Below are 17,186 nucleotides of genomic sequence, written 5' to 3'. Positions count from 1 at the left end.
TTGCCCGTAGTTAAAGGAGTAGGAAGAAAGTAGTAAAGAAAAAAAAGAGTAGGAAGAAAGTAGTAAAGTAAACAGACCAGTCATCCCATTCATTCTACTTTCATACCTTCATCTTAGACTAGACACAAACTGACCCGCCAGGGGTACTGGATGAGCTATATCACTTGTTGGGCCGCCACCACTGGACCCAAGGAAAAAGTGTCCAAGGATCTATGGGCAACGTCTTTTAAATAAAATGAGGTGAAAGTGTTTGGCATTTCCACACCCCAGCTTTCAGAATTCTCTCCACAGACATGTTCTTTTCAAATGCCAAAGAAGCACTCAAGCCCCTGATGTCATGAGCTCTAGCTCCCTCCTGGCTATTTGACCCCCCGTCTTCTGTCATGTAGGCATTTCTGATCATCTCCCTTAGCCAAAACGATATTGTATTCCTGGACACTTCCTTCTTGTTCCGTCCTGTACTTACGAACAACCTCCGGCACCCCGGCCTGAGGTGCCTTGTCCTTCTTAAGTACTCTCTTAGTACCCTGACGGGGCACAGAAGCATCTCATCTTTGTCATTGTCTACAAAGTCTGCCAAGGAAGGTATGGCAAAGGAGTCGAATCTGCCGTCCATTATTGCTGGGTTTTGAGTCTTGGCCAAGAATTCTGGAACAAACTCAAATACCATTGACCTCCAACCTCTCGAGTGCTTTATGAGATATGACAGGCCAAGTAGCTCCCCCACCCTTTTGGTTGAAGTTAGGGCCAATAAGAAGACTGTCTTCAGGGTCAGGCTCCTATCTGTGGACTGCCTTAGTGGTTCGTAGGGGGGTTTTGTCAGACTACTCAGTACCATGGTCAGATCCCAATCTGGGGCTTTTCGTTCATTTGGTGGACATGACTGTTCAAAGCTCCTCATCAGCATGGCCAACTCCCATAAAGACGATATGTCCACCCCTTTCATTCGTAAGACTAAGGCTAGAGCAGCCCTGTACCCCTTCACTGCAGATACCAACATATGCCTTTCTGTTCTGAGATATACCAGAAAGTCTGCTAACTGCTGAATAGTGGTACCGAGTGGAGACAAGTTCCCTCTATGACACCAATCACAGTATGCCGACCACTTTCCCTGGTATACTGCCGCAGATGATTTTCTGATATTTCCTGCCATCTGAGTTGCTGCTTTCTACGAAAACCCTCTCGCTCGGAGGAGATACTTGACAGTCTCCACCTGTGAAGCGATAGGGACTTCAACAACTGGTGGTACCTCTCCATGTGCGGCTGACATAGTAGGTTGCTCCATGGGGTTACCTCTCTCGGCATGTCTATTAGAAGTTCCAGTAGGTCTGGAAACCACTCTGCCTTCGGCCATAACGGAGCTACCAGGGTCATTTTGAGGTTCTGAGAACGCATTACCCTGTTCAGAACCTGACGGATTAGACAAACTGGAGGAAATGCGTACACGTCCAGATTGCCCCAAGGGTGTTGTAGCGCATCTTCTGCTACTGCCTCTGCGTTGGGGCTACCGAACAATACACTTCCAACTTTTTGTTGTACCTGGTTGCGAATAGATCTATGATCGGCCTTTCCCACAACATGAGCATCCTGTCCACTACCTGTTGGTGCAAGGACCACTCCGTTCCCAGTATGATCCCTGCGGTTCAACTTGTCGCCACTATGTTTCTTTTTCCCCGGAATATATCTGGCCCTTATGTCTACCTGGTTCTCTACAGTCCACTGATGGAGTTGAACTGTCATCACTGTAACTGCCGAGAAACTAGGCCTCCTTGCTTGTTTATATAAGCTACTACTGTGGTGTTGTCTGACATCAATACCACTGAATGTCCCTTCACTCTCTCCCTGAATACCTGTAGAGCTAGAAATGCTGCTTTTAACTCCAGCAAAATTATATGGAGTTCTCTGTCCTCGCAACTCCATTTTGCTGACACCATCAACTCCTCCATATGGGGCTTCCCAGCCTTCTAGCGACACATCTGAGAACAGCAAGAGGTCCAGGGAGGGTTGTTGAAGGGGGACACCCACTGTCAGATTGTCGTCGTTCACCCACCACAGCAAGTCTCTCTTCACTTCTGCCGACAAGGGAATTTGCTCGTACGGCTGATCTACTATTGGTGACCAAAACTCCTTCATCCTCCATTGTACGTAGAGACCGAAGGTGTAGCCTTCCTTGTGGTACTAACTTCTCCAGGGAAGTTAGGATTCCCAGTACTACCTGCCACTGCCTTGCTGGCTGTGTTTGTTTTCCCAGAAAGGCATTCACCACTTGTTTGCATTTCTCTATTCTTTGGTTTGTCGGGAATACTTTGGCTTCTATTGTGTCTATAACCATTCCCAGATACTCCAAACGTTGACTTGGATCCAACTGCGACTTCTCCTGATTTATCACGATACCTAGGCTGTGACAAAACTGCAGGAGGGTCGCCCTGTCCCAGAGTAATTTTTCTCTGGACTTTGCTATCACCAGCCAATCGTCCAGATATCTTATTAGCCTGATCCCCTGAGCATGCACCCACGTCGACACGAGAGTGAACACTTGTAAAAACTTGAGGAGACGTTGTCAATCCGAAGCACAGGACTTTGAATTCGAAAGCTTTCCCTGCAAGACTGAAGCGGAGAAATTTCCTTGAAGACTGATGGACTGGTATCTGAAAGTATGCGTCCTTCAGATCGATTGTCAGCATAAAGTCCCCGATCCTGACTGCTTGTAGAACCGTTTTTGGGGTTTCCATTTTGAAACTGGTTTTTCTTGTAAACAGATTCAATGTTGACAGGTCTATTACTGTCCTCCACTCCCCGTTGACTTTGGGTACCAGGAAAATCCTGCTGTAGAAGCCTTTTGATGGACTGTATACTTGTTCCACAGCTCCTTTTTCCTTCATCTTCTTCACTTCATCTTGCAGAATCATGGCCTTCTGAGATTCTTAAGCGAAGTGGGGTAATGGCTGTTCCGTCAGGGGCGGGGTTACCTCAAACGGAATCAAATACCCAACCCTGAGAACATCCACCACCCACTGCTCTGCTCCCAGTTCCTGCCACACCTTCCAGTGATTTGCCAGGCAACCCCCCACTGGTGTGGCCGAGTGATGAGAGGCGCCCATCCTATCTTCTTGAGCCTCTCCCTCTTCCCCTACTCCCCCTTCCACTGTTGTTTCTATTGTGAAAGGGCCAATGAACTAACCGCTTTGGGATGGAGGGTCTTGTTGTTCTATTAGGGATGTTATGTCTCACTGTCTTCTTTCGAGGTATTTACTGTTGCCTTACCTCCATAGAAGTAGCTTGACTGTTAAGACGTTTTCCTAACTGCCTGCTGTACCAATCTATCGTTAGTGTCCATCCTTCTTCTATCTATAGCCTCTTCCAGTATGACCTCTGGCAACAGCAGTTGCGACTCCAAGATATCCCCATTCCTCATTGCTAACAGGGAATCCAAATCAACAGTGCGGCTTAGTCTAGCCAACGCTGCGTCTCTCCTCATTAGCAGGATATTTGCCCAAACATTGGCACTTGTTTGTCAAGTACGCAATCGCTTTGGAACCTGATTGTAGTAATCTAATGAACAATGATTCATCCACTAACTTTCTTGTCACTTCTGAGGATGCAATCTTTGCCACTGCTGTTGACCAAAGATCTAACCAAGAAGCAGTCTGAAAGACAGAAGCAGCTGTTGCTTCTAACGTAGCAGCCTCTTGGTACGTCATCGAAGGGCACTCCATTTTAACCTGATCCAAGGTTAATCCAGGCCTTAACCTTACCACATTAGGGTTCACTTGTCTAGACAGCAAAGGGACCTTTGGTGTCGTATAATATTTCCTTTGTTTCATCATTGGAGGAGGAATAAACTTAGATGATCTATTAGATCTTAAGGAATTATCCCTTCCTGCAATCCGTGCGTTTACGTGTGGTAAAACAGAATCCGCATGACTCAAACAAGGCAATTCATACACCTTGGTATCCCTTTTCAATCCAAATACCATGTCAATTCCCGGAGGAAGCATTCTGGCAGGTGTTTCTGTCTTCTCCGAAAGGTTATTGAATTGACGAATCAAATCAATCACCTCCGCATACGAGGCCAGAAACTCTTGGTTTTCTCCTTCCTCTGGCTCTAACATACTGTTCTCAGCCACAGGGGATGTTATCTCACCCCTATCCTCTGACAAACGGCAGGTAATTTCCCAGCCGCCTGCCCCTACGGCCGCGGTCTCTTTGATCTCTGATGGCCACCGTTGGTTTGATCCCAAATAGTCGGTAGGGGAACGAGAACGCCTCACTCTTTCTTTGCTCACGAATCTAGAGCGAGAATCTCGTCTAGACCTCCAAGATGAAGGCTCCCTTGAAACTGAGATAATTTCTTCTCTATTAGGATTGGTATCATTTCCGAGCGTCGGAGAATTCGGCCTCGATCTTTCATCCAGACGGACAATGCCTTCCACGAACGTATGAGACGAGGTTGCCAACTCTCTATTCTTCGTACTTTTAATAGGAGCCTTATCATCCTTTGTGCATATTTTGAATGGCCTACCGGGCGAAACTGGAACCTGCATTCTATTCTCTGCTGCACCTTTCACCGCCAACGTTGATTTTACCAGCGGTATCGTAGTCTTTGTAATCCGAACTGGCAACTCTGCGTCGGCCGCTAGTCCATCGGCCGTCGCCTCTCTCGCTTGTTTGGACTCTTGCAAACGGCTTCGTCCGCTAGCTTTGTGCTTACCAGCCACTGACTTCCCGACTTTCCTGCTGACTGGGATACGACAGTCCTGGTCTGAAGATGAAGAAGAATTCACTCTTCTCCTCTTAGCCCGAGGATCAGTCACGAAATCCCGAATCCTCCAACGCTTGACTGGCGCTTGCCGTGACGTCATCGAACTTAGCGATGACGCCGAACTAGAGGAAGAAGACGAAGACGACGACGAATCACGCCTTTTCTTTTTGTCTTTCTTAGCCATTCTCTTCTCTATATCCTGTAATTTCTTCATTACAGTTTGTACTGCCGAGTCAGAAAGCGTATTTGAGTCCGGGTTCAGCGGAATAGGCCGAGAAGCAGTCTGTGACGTCATCGCGCCTGCCATATCGGTGTGTGACGTATGTTGTGACGTCACCAATCTTGTAGGGAGAGACTGTGCAGCTTCTGCGGGCAACCACACGTTTGCTGCCAAACTACCCTCCCCGTTCTGCATCGCTGTAAACATAGAATTTGATGGCATAGCCGCGGCATTCCCATAAATTGCAAGCCAGGGGGATGAGGAACATTCAGCGCTGCCGGACCCTGCTGGAACCGTGACGCCATATAATGCGCAAGCAAACCCTCCAAGGTTGGCACGCCTGGTAGGCCTAGCGCTGACCACGTACCTTCCATCCTATGCGCTTCGGGAGCCGGCGTCTGGAACAAAGATGGCGATGCTCCCCCTCTACCTGTTGGGAACAAAGGAGCGTGCATATTATGCATAAAATTACCCAAAACCCCTCCTGACGTTTCCGATAATGAATAGCTAGGAAAAACTGAAGGGGTATGGGACAAATCAAAAGCAGGTGGTGAAACATATGGAGCAGTCTGGTTTATTGTCGATACAAAAGAAGCCGGTAAGGTTTGGTCATCCAAAGATGGTGTCACCTCCTTCCTTTTGTACTGGCCTTTCTCATAGAACTTTTTCCCCGACAAACAGAACATGGATTAGTAACTGTACATACGTTTTCCCTGCACCTACTACACGTTGGATGAGGATCCGTCGACACCAAAGTTAGGAATCTAGAACATGGAAAGCCACTGACTTCGGGGCATTTCCTTTGTCTCCTCTTCGAAACGGCAGGAGATCCCAATGGTGAGGCGAAAATTTCCATCGTACCACTGATACGCTCTTACCAATCACACTCACACTGAGCACACTCGGAGAAAGAAAAAGTAATAAGAAAATTGAAAAATGAAATGGATAAAAAATGGGCAAACTGAAAACCGGCTTTAAATCAGATAGACAGTAAACACGTCTTATCTTGAAGGCGGTAGGAAAATAACTGGTGGGTCACAGGACGCCGAGGGCATTCTGGGTATACATGCCCCGTGACCTGGTATAGATGCCAATAGTCCCTGGATCTCACAAGTGTGATTTTAATTCAACCGGTTTCCAGCTTGGCGCTAGTAAATCCTAATGTTAAGACCGAAGGTTTGTTCCGTATATGAACAAATGTGAACTTGAGAGGCAATAATGCCTGTGTATACTCTTAGAATTGTGTATGGTGTGTCAGTCTCATGAATGTTAACTTCCCAATAAATTTCCAAGTTTAAAACTTTTATTGAATAACCACCTCCTGTGCAAATAATCAATAATTTTACATAATTTAAATCTTATTAGTAATTGGATTGCTATATCATTTCAGTGTTCATAATAATATTTGAGATAATGACTACTCATTATCTCAAATGCAACATGATTCAAGCATTCAACATGATTCAAATTCAAGCATTCAGTCATTACCATGCACAGTGTGTGTATATATATACAGGCAGTCCCCGGAACACCATCAAAAATCCAAAGAAAACCTTACTTTTAATTCTTTGGGTGCATTGAAAACTATGTAAACTGCATTCTTATGGCATTTTTCATAAAAAAACCTTCAAATATTGATTATTTTGCATTTTTGGTGTCATATTTCATCTCCCAGATGAGCGTTGTAGGCGTCGTAACCCTGGAAATAACGTCTATTGACAAGCGTCGTAACCTCTGAACGTCGTAAGCCGACACCGTCGTAACCCGGGGACTGCCTATGTATATATATATATATATATATAAACAGCAACACATTACCTCATGGAAGGCTGAATCAACATTCAATGGAGGATCCTTGGCACTGGTCTCAATGTATGAAATGTTGAGTTTGTGGGCGAGTTCTCGTCCCATCTCTTCAGACACTTTCCTCAAATGTACCAAGTCCACCTTATTGGCCACTAACAGCATGGGGTATGACTCCCTGGAAAATAAGAAAAATACAATGTAGTGTTGAAAAACACAAAGCAAAGTTATAAAGTGAACAATAAAAACTATTCAAGAGACAGATTTAGTCACTATTCAAAGCCAAGTCAAGATCACATCCTTTATAAGACATGCTAAAATTTAGGAGGGAATTTTAATCTCTCCCAACCTCTAATAATAAATTGTTTATACAAGTAAGTACTGTTACTTCATCAAACTTTCTTAAAAGTGGCAAAGCTGCACAAAAAATATTATATAGCTGTGCTACTGATGCTGATATACCATCAATGATACTCTTTTAATGGAAGAATGTAATCCACAAGATGTATATCATTTTGGGAGTAGTTACCTTCTTAGGTTAACTGAAATTTTCAAAGACCCCATGATTTAAACCTTATTTTTTCATTAACTCTAAGCTAACAGTATTGTTATTACTTTCTTACATCAAATAAAGCACTAACAACCAATGTTACTGATTACCACTATAAAAGTATATTTAAAAGCTTTCAAGTTCTAACACTGCAATTATGGATGGGATATTTGTCAATCTTGACATTACAAGAATTGTTTACTACCCTAAGGTAGATGTTTGGTGTTGTCACTTCATGAAACTATTTGCCTCCCTAACTAAAATTACTTAATTTTTTTTTTACTAATATACAATATACATTACAGTATATCTTATTTAGTAATAAATTACAACATTTTATTTAGTAATAAATTACAATATCTTATTTAGTAATAAATTACTATTTCTTGAGGAATTCATAACTTGAAACTGAAAATGTTGAAGATCCTTTCAAAATATCTTCAACTGATATTATATTAAGTCCCAGTTTATTCACAGCATATTAAAATTAAGGCCTTCAAATGAAAAATACATTCTTTCACTCCAATACCCATTACTCAAAATGACTCCATCTGTATCCACAAAATCATTCCAAATTCTTTCTTCTCTTGTAAAAATAGAAAGAAAACAACATTCAGCCAATAATACTACACATACATTTACGTATTCATTTTACATTTCTTTCATTCGTTTCATGATTGGTATGTATTTCACTTACGTAATCACTCTACAGAAGGAAGGTGGATAAATGAGTTGTTATTTGTTGTTGATTGAGATTACATAGTAAATATTCTGGAGAAGTAATCAGAGCTATTTATATTTTTATGACTAGAGCCATTCCAATAACCACACCCACAAACAAAACCACTTTACTTTTATGACTAGTGCCATTCTGATGAGCAGAGCTGTGACCATATGAACTTTGACCAGGGGCATTACAGTACTAATGAGGATACTAGCTGCTTCTTTCAAAGGCACTACAAGAAAGAGAAGTCCTGAAGCAAAAACTTCTTCCAGTCAGTGCTCAGAAACTTGCACAGACAGCAGAACATATTAGCAACTGTACTAGCCCAGTGGACTTGAAGCAGATTCTCTTTGATCTTACCTGTCACTCATAATCTGTTGTAAGTTGCAAATGGCTTTCAACAAACAAGTTACCAACCAACATCTAGAAAGTAGTCCTAAGAAGCAAAATAACACCCCTACTCTCTATGGAATAACATTTCAGCATTTCAGAGGATGCTCTTAAGGATAAAACAGTAGCCTCTTCCCTTGGTCAAGCCTCAGTTCTGTAGTCGATGATTCTAAAATGTTAGTTAATTTCATCCTAAGGAAGAAAGATATGGCTCTGGGGAAGTTCTCAAAGTTGGTGGCTTTTTCAGACAACAAACAACTGTGGACCTCAGACTATGGCTAATAATGGGGCTGTAGTATCAGCTCATCAGTCAGCCCTTCCTCCATTCTGCTGGGCTAGGCTACCCTAAAAACCAAAGCAAAAGTTAACTAACTTTAAGCATACATAATTCTATGTAATGAGAGGTATATATCAATTCTGCATACGGCCAAACCCCTGTATTCGCATTCTTGAGATTCGCGGACTCACTCTCTCTCTCTCTTCCATCCATCCAAGCTAATAGGTTACCAAAGACTAGTGCGCCTGAACATTTATGGCTTAGAAACATGACGATTGTGAGGACAACTAATAGAAACATTCAAAATACAGTCAAACCTCGGTTTTCGTACACCTCTCTTTTCGTATGTTTCGGTTTTCATAGACTTTTTTTCTATGAAATTTTGTCTTGTTTATCTTACATCTATTTTATCATCCAAATTCACCTTATCCAATTTTGGTTTTGAAAATTCCAACAAGAACAATAAAATTACTTAGATGTAATTAAAGGCAACCAAAACTAAACAGGTCAGTTTCAACAGTTAAATTACCTTTGTGATTAGCAGACGTTAATTGCATTGGAAAATTCTGATCTGGTACTGCAGCTTTCTTTAAATCCCGATAATTTTTCAGGATCGGTTGATTTGAAAGCTCAAATTTCTATCGTACTGAGCAGAGCTAAAATGCCTGCTGCACATGAAACCCTTGCTGTCTATGCCAACTCTCTTATCTGATTGGCATGCATGAACCCAGATTTTCCTTAAACCCGTGATCCTAAAGTGATACTACCTGCCATATTTTTGTCATGGGTTTACCAACCTTCTGTTCCATCTAACATCTCCCTTAAAGGAGGATCCCCTAAAAGGGAAGCTCCTGTGATCAGTATCACTTCGTATATTACACAGCACTCTGATAATCCTGAACCTTCATGCTTGGAGACTGTCTTCAACCCATAAACATCTACCTTCAACCTGTATCATATAAAATGACAGTAATTACATGGTTAATACCATTCACTTAAAAGGAATAATAATGTGATCAATACCACTATTCCTTGGAGATGGCAGTAAATTTGTTAGTTTCACCCATTAAGGCCAAAAGTTTGTAATTTTTCAGACCTTGAACTGTGTGGACTTGGGTTCTGTAGTATATCTGAAGCAGTTATATCAGCACTTGAGGAGGCAATTTCTTGGGGGTACCAAATCCCCAACTTACTATGACTCAAAATGACACTTTTAACTAGGCTTCCCAGACTGACCTGAAGCCTAAGATGGTCATTCTCTCAGGTTAATATATACCAAGTGAATTCACAGGTACATCCCTGCAGCTGATTGTTGGAAAGATAAAAATTCCTAGGAACCAAGATTAAGCAACTGAGCCCTTTGCCACTACGTACTTCATTCCCATGGCATACAATAAATGAGGACCTTCTTACTGGAGAGCCAATGGTTCATGTGTGTTACTTTTGGTACTTCTAGACATCATTCTGGCTTAGACAAGTTATTTTCATGTTAAGAATATGAATTTCACATGCATTTATTGGAAAAGTACTCCCCTCTGCAACTTAGACTGCTCCCAGGAGTACCTCACAGTAATCAAAGTCTCCCAAACCTCAACTTTCCCTAATAAGCGAGAAGCAGACAGTGGTGATATTGCACTAAGAAGTTTTACATTATCAATGTATGTTTCTTAACACAAGTTCCTCTGTTGTCTCTGATAGATATGAGCTAAAATTTAATTCTTAATTTTTCCAAACATACACATTACTACAAATTATGGGACTTCCCACAGAACATATCCACTAATTATCAGCATTCCACAGATCAGATACATATAACAAATATTACAGCTGCCTAAGAACTGTGGCAACCACCCCTACCATCTGGGATGATTATGCAGGAATGAAAAATACATTTTACTTTGACATTACAATACAGTTAAAGCTGTAATAAATTCTTTAGACAGGGTCACTCACTATGGCAAAAAAAAAAAAAAACACACACACACAAATTTACAGTTCTCTAAAAGTATATCACACTTCTACAATTTTATTTTTGTACTGGTCACTCCTCCAAGCCTGACACAGTGATGCCACAATGCCTAAAAAACTGGGTCTTTTATCTGCATTTGCATTTCCTTCAATATATTCATAATAAGGGATCGAGCACTGATCAATCATTATAATATTTCATAAAATATAGGGAGTGTGTGTTCAATCTACTACTCATCTCATCATAATTAAAATCTCCAACTTACGTGGAGTTTATTATCTCTATGGGGACTGGCTGGTTTACAGGTTGAAATCTTAATTGGGATATAGCAAAAGCATTTACACTATGAACAAAGGACATTCACAGGAAATTTATTCTAAAAATTCTGTTTTGTAATCCTCTTATTTTTACCCTTTCAAGTAAAAAATCCTACTCCAACAGTAACTTCTCTATATCAATTACATTAACATGGTCCTAAGCCTTACAAAGAAAAAGAAAAAAAAAAGTTTCACAAGGTGATATCTTAATAGACTGGTTTAAAAAAAATATTTGATTTTAACTTCTAATACCATTAAAAAAACTGCCAGCTTTCCCTATTCAAATACATTAAAACAAGAGTTTCGTGGTCCAAAAATTATGGAGAAAACAAGTTTTCAGTTATGTGGGTAACAATGTGAGATGAAGAGCTTCTAAACCTGGTTCTGCCTGATCTTTGCTGATGCATTTTAACATTTCTTAAATTAATTTTTAAAAGCTATTGAGCTCCACTTCAGTACTGATTATCCAGTACATATCAATGAAGAAAGATGGTATTATTCAATTCTAATGGCATTTTATAAATCAAAATTTTTGTATTATTTTAATAAACTACATACAGTCTATAAATGTTACTAGTCAAGCTGAAAACCTAGTGTGACATGCAGACTGCTACAAGCTCAAGTTAACAGGAGCAGCATCCCATTACGTAAAACAACAGAAGAATAAATAGGACAAAGATAAACAAATTTGATTAAAAAAATTAAGTAAGACAAACTATACAGTAAGACTCATGCAAGTTTTGCTCCAACAAGAGCATTTGTACAAGAATCAACCACATGATTAGGAAGATCATTACATAATTTGGTCAAGGCAGCAAAGAAACTTTCTAAAAAAAAAACTGTGCGCTACTGAACTTCACAAGAGATCAGTAGGGCAGTTGTAATAAACTCCAACTCTAGTAATAGTGGGGCCTCGCTTAGTCGCGGATCAGCAATCACGGATTCAGTTAAATCATGGGTTTTTCCTTGGACCACTTCTCAGTCTATATTGCTGGTATGAATCGCAGCATCGCGGGCTTGTCCATGGTAGGCTAAGCCTCGTCCGGTTCCGATAACCAGCAAATGCATGAACAGATTCACATTATGATATTAACTGACAATAAAGGTAATAAAACCATTCTCACCTTATATATTATTGGCATATCTTCATAATATATAGCCTATTCATGGAATAATTCCACATCATTGACATCAACTTGTAGTTGAGCGGCCAGCAGAAATGTAAACATTGAGTTACACTTCACAGCACCTTTGTCATTCTTAACCTTTTGAAATGTTAATAGTAGCAGTGTAATTACAGTAGTAATAACATTTAGGAAAACATTAATTTTCAATTCGAACTTCATTATTGTTTTGGTATAACGCAATCAGCTTCTCTGAACACTGCAGTCATACAAACGATAATTGTCATAGATTATCATATTATTGTTTGTGATCGGCGACGAAGCGTAAACATAATAAAACCATTTTTACCTTATATATTATTGACATATATTCATAATAAAATGCATACCTTATATATTATTGGCATATCTTCATAATAAAAAGCTTCTTTAAGGGGGCCGGCCGGAACCCCTATACGTATATGGTGGTATAGGGCGAAAAATGCAGTCATGAAAAAATTCATGGAGCTTCATATGGCAATTGAGAATACGTATACGAAATATTTCGTCAAAATTCCTCTTACTTTCATAGTTACAGGGTAATTAGTTATCGTAACTCAATAAGCCTAAAACATTGATCCGTACAAGAAAATGCAATATTTCTTCTATTATCGTAAATTTTGATAATTATTGTCAAAGAAATTGGGAGAAATGGCATCTGTAGACATTCCCCGAGTCGAGAAGGAGACTTCAGGCTCAGCTACCAAGTCCAGTCCTGATTTAGTGCGATCACAGACTTCAAGTAGTCTACACGTTCCATTTCACCTCTGCCATTCGCCCGCTTTTACGTATGTTTATGTATGTTTCGGCAAGAATTTCATCATGCCAATGAGGAAAAGACAAGGAAAACATCTCGCTAACATACAGACGAAGAAAAATCGCTCAAGTATTATTACAGAATATCATAATATATGCGTAGTTAGTGAAGAGAGAGGGGAGGGTTGTTTAGTAACGCCCCCGTCTTGCTTGACAGCACACGTCACACTATGCCCAAGGCTACGATCTTTGAGCAAAGAGATCTTCATTTATGATAAATAACAAAGTTTTGGTTTTTCAATACCCAAAATGGAATATGAAATTCATAATAATCATGATTTATTAAATTGTCTTTGTAAAATAAAGAGTACGCCTTCGAGTTTCACCTCTTGACATTCTCTTCCATTTTACGTTTGTTTATCTTTGTTTCGGGCAAGAATTTCATCATACCAAAAAGGAAAATACAAGGAAAACATCTCGCTAACATACAGAAGAAGAAAATTCGCTGTAATAAGCCGAGTTAGTGAAGGGGAGAGAGAGAGTTGCGTAGGAAGGAGTGCCCCAGGCTGCGATATATGAGCAAAGGGATCATCATTTATGATTAAATTATGATAAATAAAATAGTTTTGGTTTATTAATACACAAAAAAGAAATATACATTCATAATAATCATTATTTATTAACATTGTCTTTATAGAAATACGAAGGAAAACTTTGAACGCCCGTATCTCAAAACTATACTTATTGACCTTCAAAATCTATCTTCTCACTTAGTTTTAAAGCTATAACATTGGAATTTGGTATATAACTCAGAAAGACATTATAGAACAATCAAATCAAGCCCTTTTTTCCAATTTTTGTTTCGTATTTTTTTTATAAATTTTTTTCTCCTGATTTATAGGGTTTATTTTTTTTTACCATATTGAAAAATTCATATCTAGCAAAAAAATTACTTTTAGAAAAAAAAACTCTTCATTCGATTGGAGGTCTACATCAGGTCTATATATGGTAGAAATCCCAGGTCTTAATATTAAATATCAAGGGAGGAGATAGAATTTGAAAAATGGTTATTTTCGGGATAAATCACCCTGACGTCACAAAACCGAAGGTCAGAGGCGAAAATCATATGCGGTTTGGAGATGTCCCAAGTCACCTTATTAAGTGGTACGAATATAAAAGTCCTGTCCTTAAAAAAGGGCATTAGCCGGCCCGCCCCCTTAAGGAATATGTAATTCCTTGGGGAATGCTTTTTTCAAAAGCCAAAATACACTACATGTTTACAGTATACAATGATTACTTTCTTTTGATGCGATTACATTAATATTACAGTACAGTAGTACCTCGAGATAAATAATTAATCCGTTCCGAGGCGCCCTTTGTATCACGAGTTTTTCGTATCTTGGACCACATTTTACATGTAAAATGGCTAATCCGTTCCAAGCCCTCCAAAAACACCCCAGTAAATTTCATAATAAAGGTAAATTGACCTATAAACAATGAAATACTACAACAATTTGGACCATTCAATACATAACTTAATAATAAAAATGCAAAACCTGTAAATAAAGTGTATATTAGTGCACAAGAAATATTATTACTGTAACGTAAAATGTGGAAGCTTACCTTTCGAGTGAGGCTATCTCTGAAAGTGGCGGCAGAGGAGGAGGAGGACAAACGGCAGATACGTACACCTAACTTTACGAAACACATAAAAAAATGTCAGAAAAACAAACTAAACTTTACAAAACACATTAACAAAACTGTAACACTTAACTTTACATAAAACTTAAAATAAAATTTTTGTCTTTTTTTGATATTTACATTTGTTTTTACTTTTTTATACTTTACGTAATTTAAATTTCTTCACCACCGAATGAATGCCAGTCCGTTTACGGAATGTTTAGAAGCACCCATGAGAAGCCTTAAACTCTGGGGTTGCCATTGATGTCCCCTCTCCGCCGTCGTCTTCGGCTTGGGCAATCAAATCGCTGAAAATAGCGCTGGCCTTCTGGCAGATTGCCATCTCGGTTATCGTATCGCCATCGATTTCTTTGTCCTCGATCCATACAAGAAGCAGCTTCCATACTTTTTTATTATCTCCATTTTTGTCTCCATAGAAAGCATTCTCTTCTTTCTGTGAACTTCAGCAACTTTCTTGGGACCCATGACTAATATGTACTGTACGTAATTAAGTTACGTATGTAGTACATATACTAATTAGGTTCTCACAACACGATAAAGTAGCACAACGAAATCACTAACGAATTTACGATACTAAACGAAATCGTTGGACCGAATGAATGCCGCATGCGTAGGATAAAGCTTCGGGTGCGAAGTGGCCGAGCGAAGGTACGCCACCACGTAAGATGCATGATGGGAGGGATGCTGTCCAATAGGAGAGGATCTCATGGCTTGGCTAGCATCAGGAACCAATGGGAGAGCAGGAGGATGGTGGCGAGTCTACTAGAACTAAGATGGCGGCGCGTGGCGCGAGTTTCAAAATTGTTATCGGGCGAATCTCGGACTTTCAGAAACCTTTCGTATCTTGAAAACTTTTCGTATGTAGAGCAGTAAAATTTTTCATGTCAGCTTTCATATCTCAAGTTTTTCGTAAGTTGAGCCTTTTGTATCTCGAGGTACCACTGGTACTCTAAGCAGTACAGTAACTATTTTTTTATCATAAATGTATATTCATTCACGAAAAAAATATGTATGACCTCCGTGACATCAGCAAACCTTCAGTCTCGTTCGTACATACTATTTTTACACAATGTGATAGTGGTTACACCATTCTACAAACTACCGATGTATTTTTACGTAAGTATCCTCTAAACTCTGTCATAAATCAATTTACTTACTTTTTTTGTGGAGCCCAAATACTACGTATATCCCGAAAAATTGACGAAATCGCGAATTTTATCATAGAGCAAGATTCACTAATTACTGTGTTTTCTTCTTCTTTTCATGACTAAATGCATTTTTAGGATAAACTCAATTACAAATTTTCAAATAATATGAATGTAAATAGCAAAATTCTCTCTCTCTCTCTTATCACTTACAGAAAAAAACTATAATACTGTTCTATTATTATCGTAATAAAAGAACAAGATGGTCCCCGACATTTGTAGGTACATGTGTTGCCATATTTTTATTCTTTCTGTGATTTACGAAACTGTGCTTCAATACAACTTTTATAGTTGACTCAATGATTATCACATATTATAACAATATACAAGTGAATATCTTATCACTATCCATGTTTCATTTCTTATCAACAGAAATATATTTAAAATACAAATTTCATTATGTTATTCTCGAGCTAAGCTAGTAACAGTACTCTCGTCCAAAGCTGCTCTCTCAAGTTATTCAACAGTTACTCTCATCCTAAGCTGCTCTCTCTCTCTCTCTCTCTCTCTCTCTCTCTCTCTCTCAACTCTCTCTCTCGGGCTCTCCTCCTCTCTCTCTCCTCTCTCTCTCTCAATGAAATATGAATTACTGTATCATAATATCATAAACTATTATGTACAAAGTTAAAAAATAATAATAATTCCATTAATAAATTAGTTTCTTTTAGCAACTATATTGTTTTCAAAAATAATTCTTTCAGTAATAAACGTCCATCAGCTGATTTAAACGTAAACAAAATACAAAAATAGATTTTTATTGCTGTATTTTGCTGTTTATACATTAATATTATAGTTGGGTGCTGTAATCTTTACAGTAAATCATGTTTTTTTATCATAAATATGTCCATTTCCAAAACAGATATACTATGCACTTTTAGTTTGGTGCAGCAGCCAAATCATGAAAATAGAAAGGAATTGTTAGGTAATATACTTTGTTTGCTGATCTGATGAAGGGGAAATTGAAGATAGGAAAGAATAACTTTGAAACTGTCTTGAATTTAGTTTAAGGTGATAGTTGAAGACATATTTGATGCTTGAACTAAAGTAGGCAGTCTTGGGTGGGTTAATTATTAAAGTAGGCAGTTTAAAGCAATTTTTTGCGGGGGGTACCAGGATAACACGGATATTTACTTATCACGGGAGGTTCTGGGCCCTATCCCCCGTGATTATCGAGGCCCTACTATATGAAAGATAGTATTCTGGAAGATCTGTTTGTACAGGATGATCAGAATAGTGCATAATTTTATAAAGCATGTATACTACAAACTACTGAAAGATGTAAACAAATTAATGTTCTTAAGAATTTCCACAGATGTTTAAAAAATATCTAATTGCAAATATTTTGGTGG

The 17,186-nt window shown here is 39.2% G+C and overlaps 1 protein-coding gene across 1 annotated transcript in view; it reads right to left on the bottom strand.

The window, feature by feature from the left end:
* Nucleotides 1-17,186, bottom strand: part of LOC135218663 (ras-related protein M-Ras-like) — a 166,290-nt gene that overhangs the window by 12,643 nt on the left and 136,461 nt on the right. The window contains exon 4 of the mRNA XM_064255111.1: nt 6,801-6,963. Coding sequence (XP_064111181.1) covers nt 6,801-6,963 — 163 coding nt within the window. The remainder of the gene's footprint in view (nt 1-6,800; nt 6,964-17,186) is intronic.

This window comes from Macrobrachium nipponense, chromosome 9 (genome assembly GCF_015104395.2).
Source record: "Macrobrachium nipponense isolate FS-2020 chromosome 9, ASM1510439v2, whole genome shotgun sequence".
Taxonomy (NCBI): Eukaryota; Metazoa; Arthropoda; class Malacostraca; order Decapoda; family Palaemonidae; genus Macrobrachium; species Macrobrachium nipponense.
This window is presented reverse-complemented; position numbering and strand designations above follow the sequence as displayed.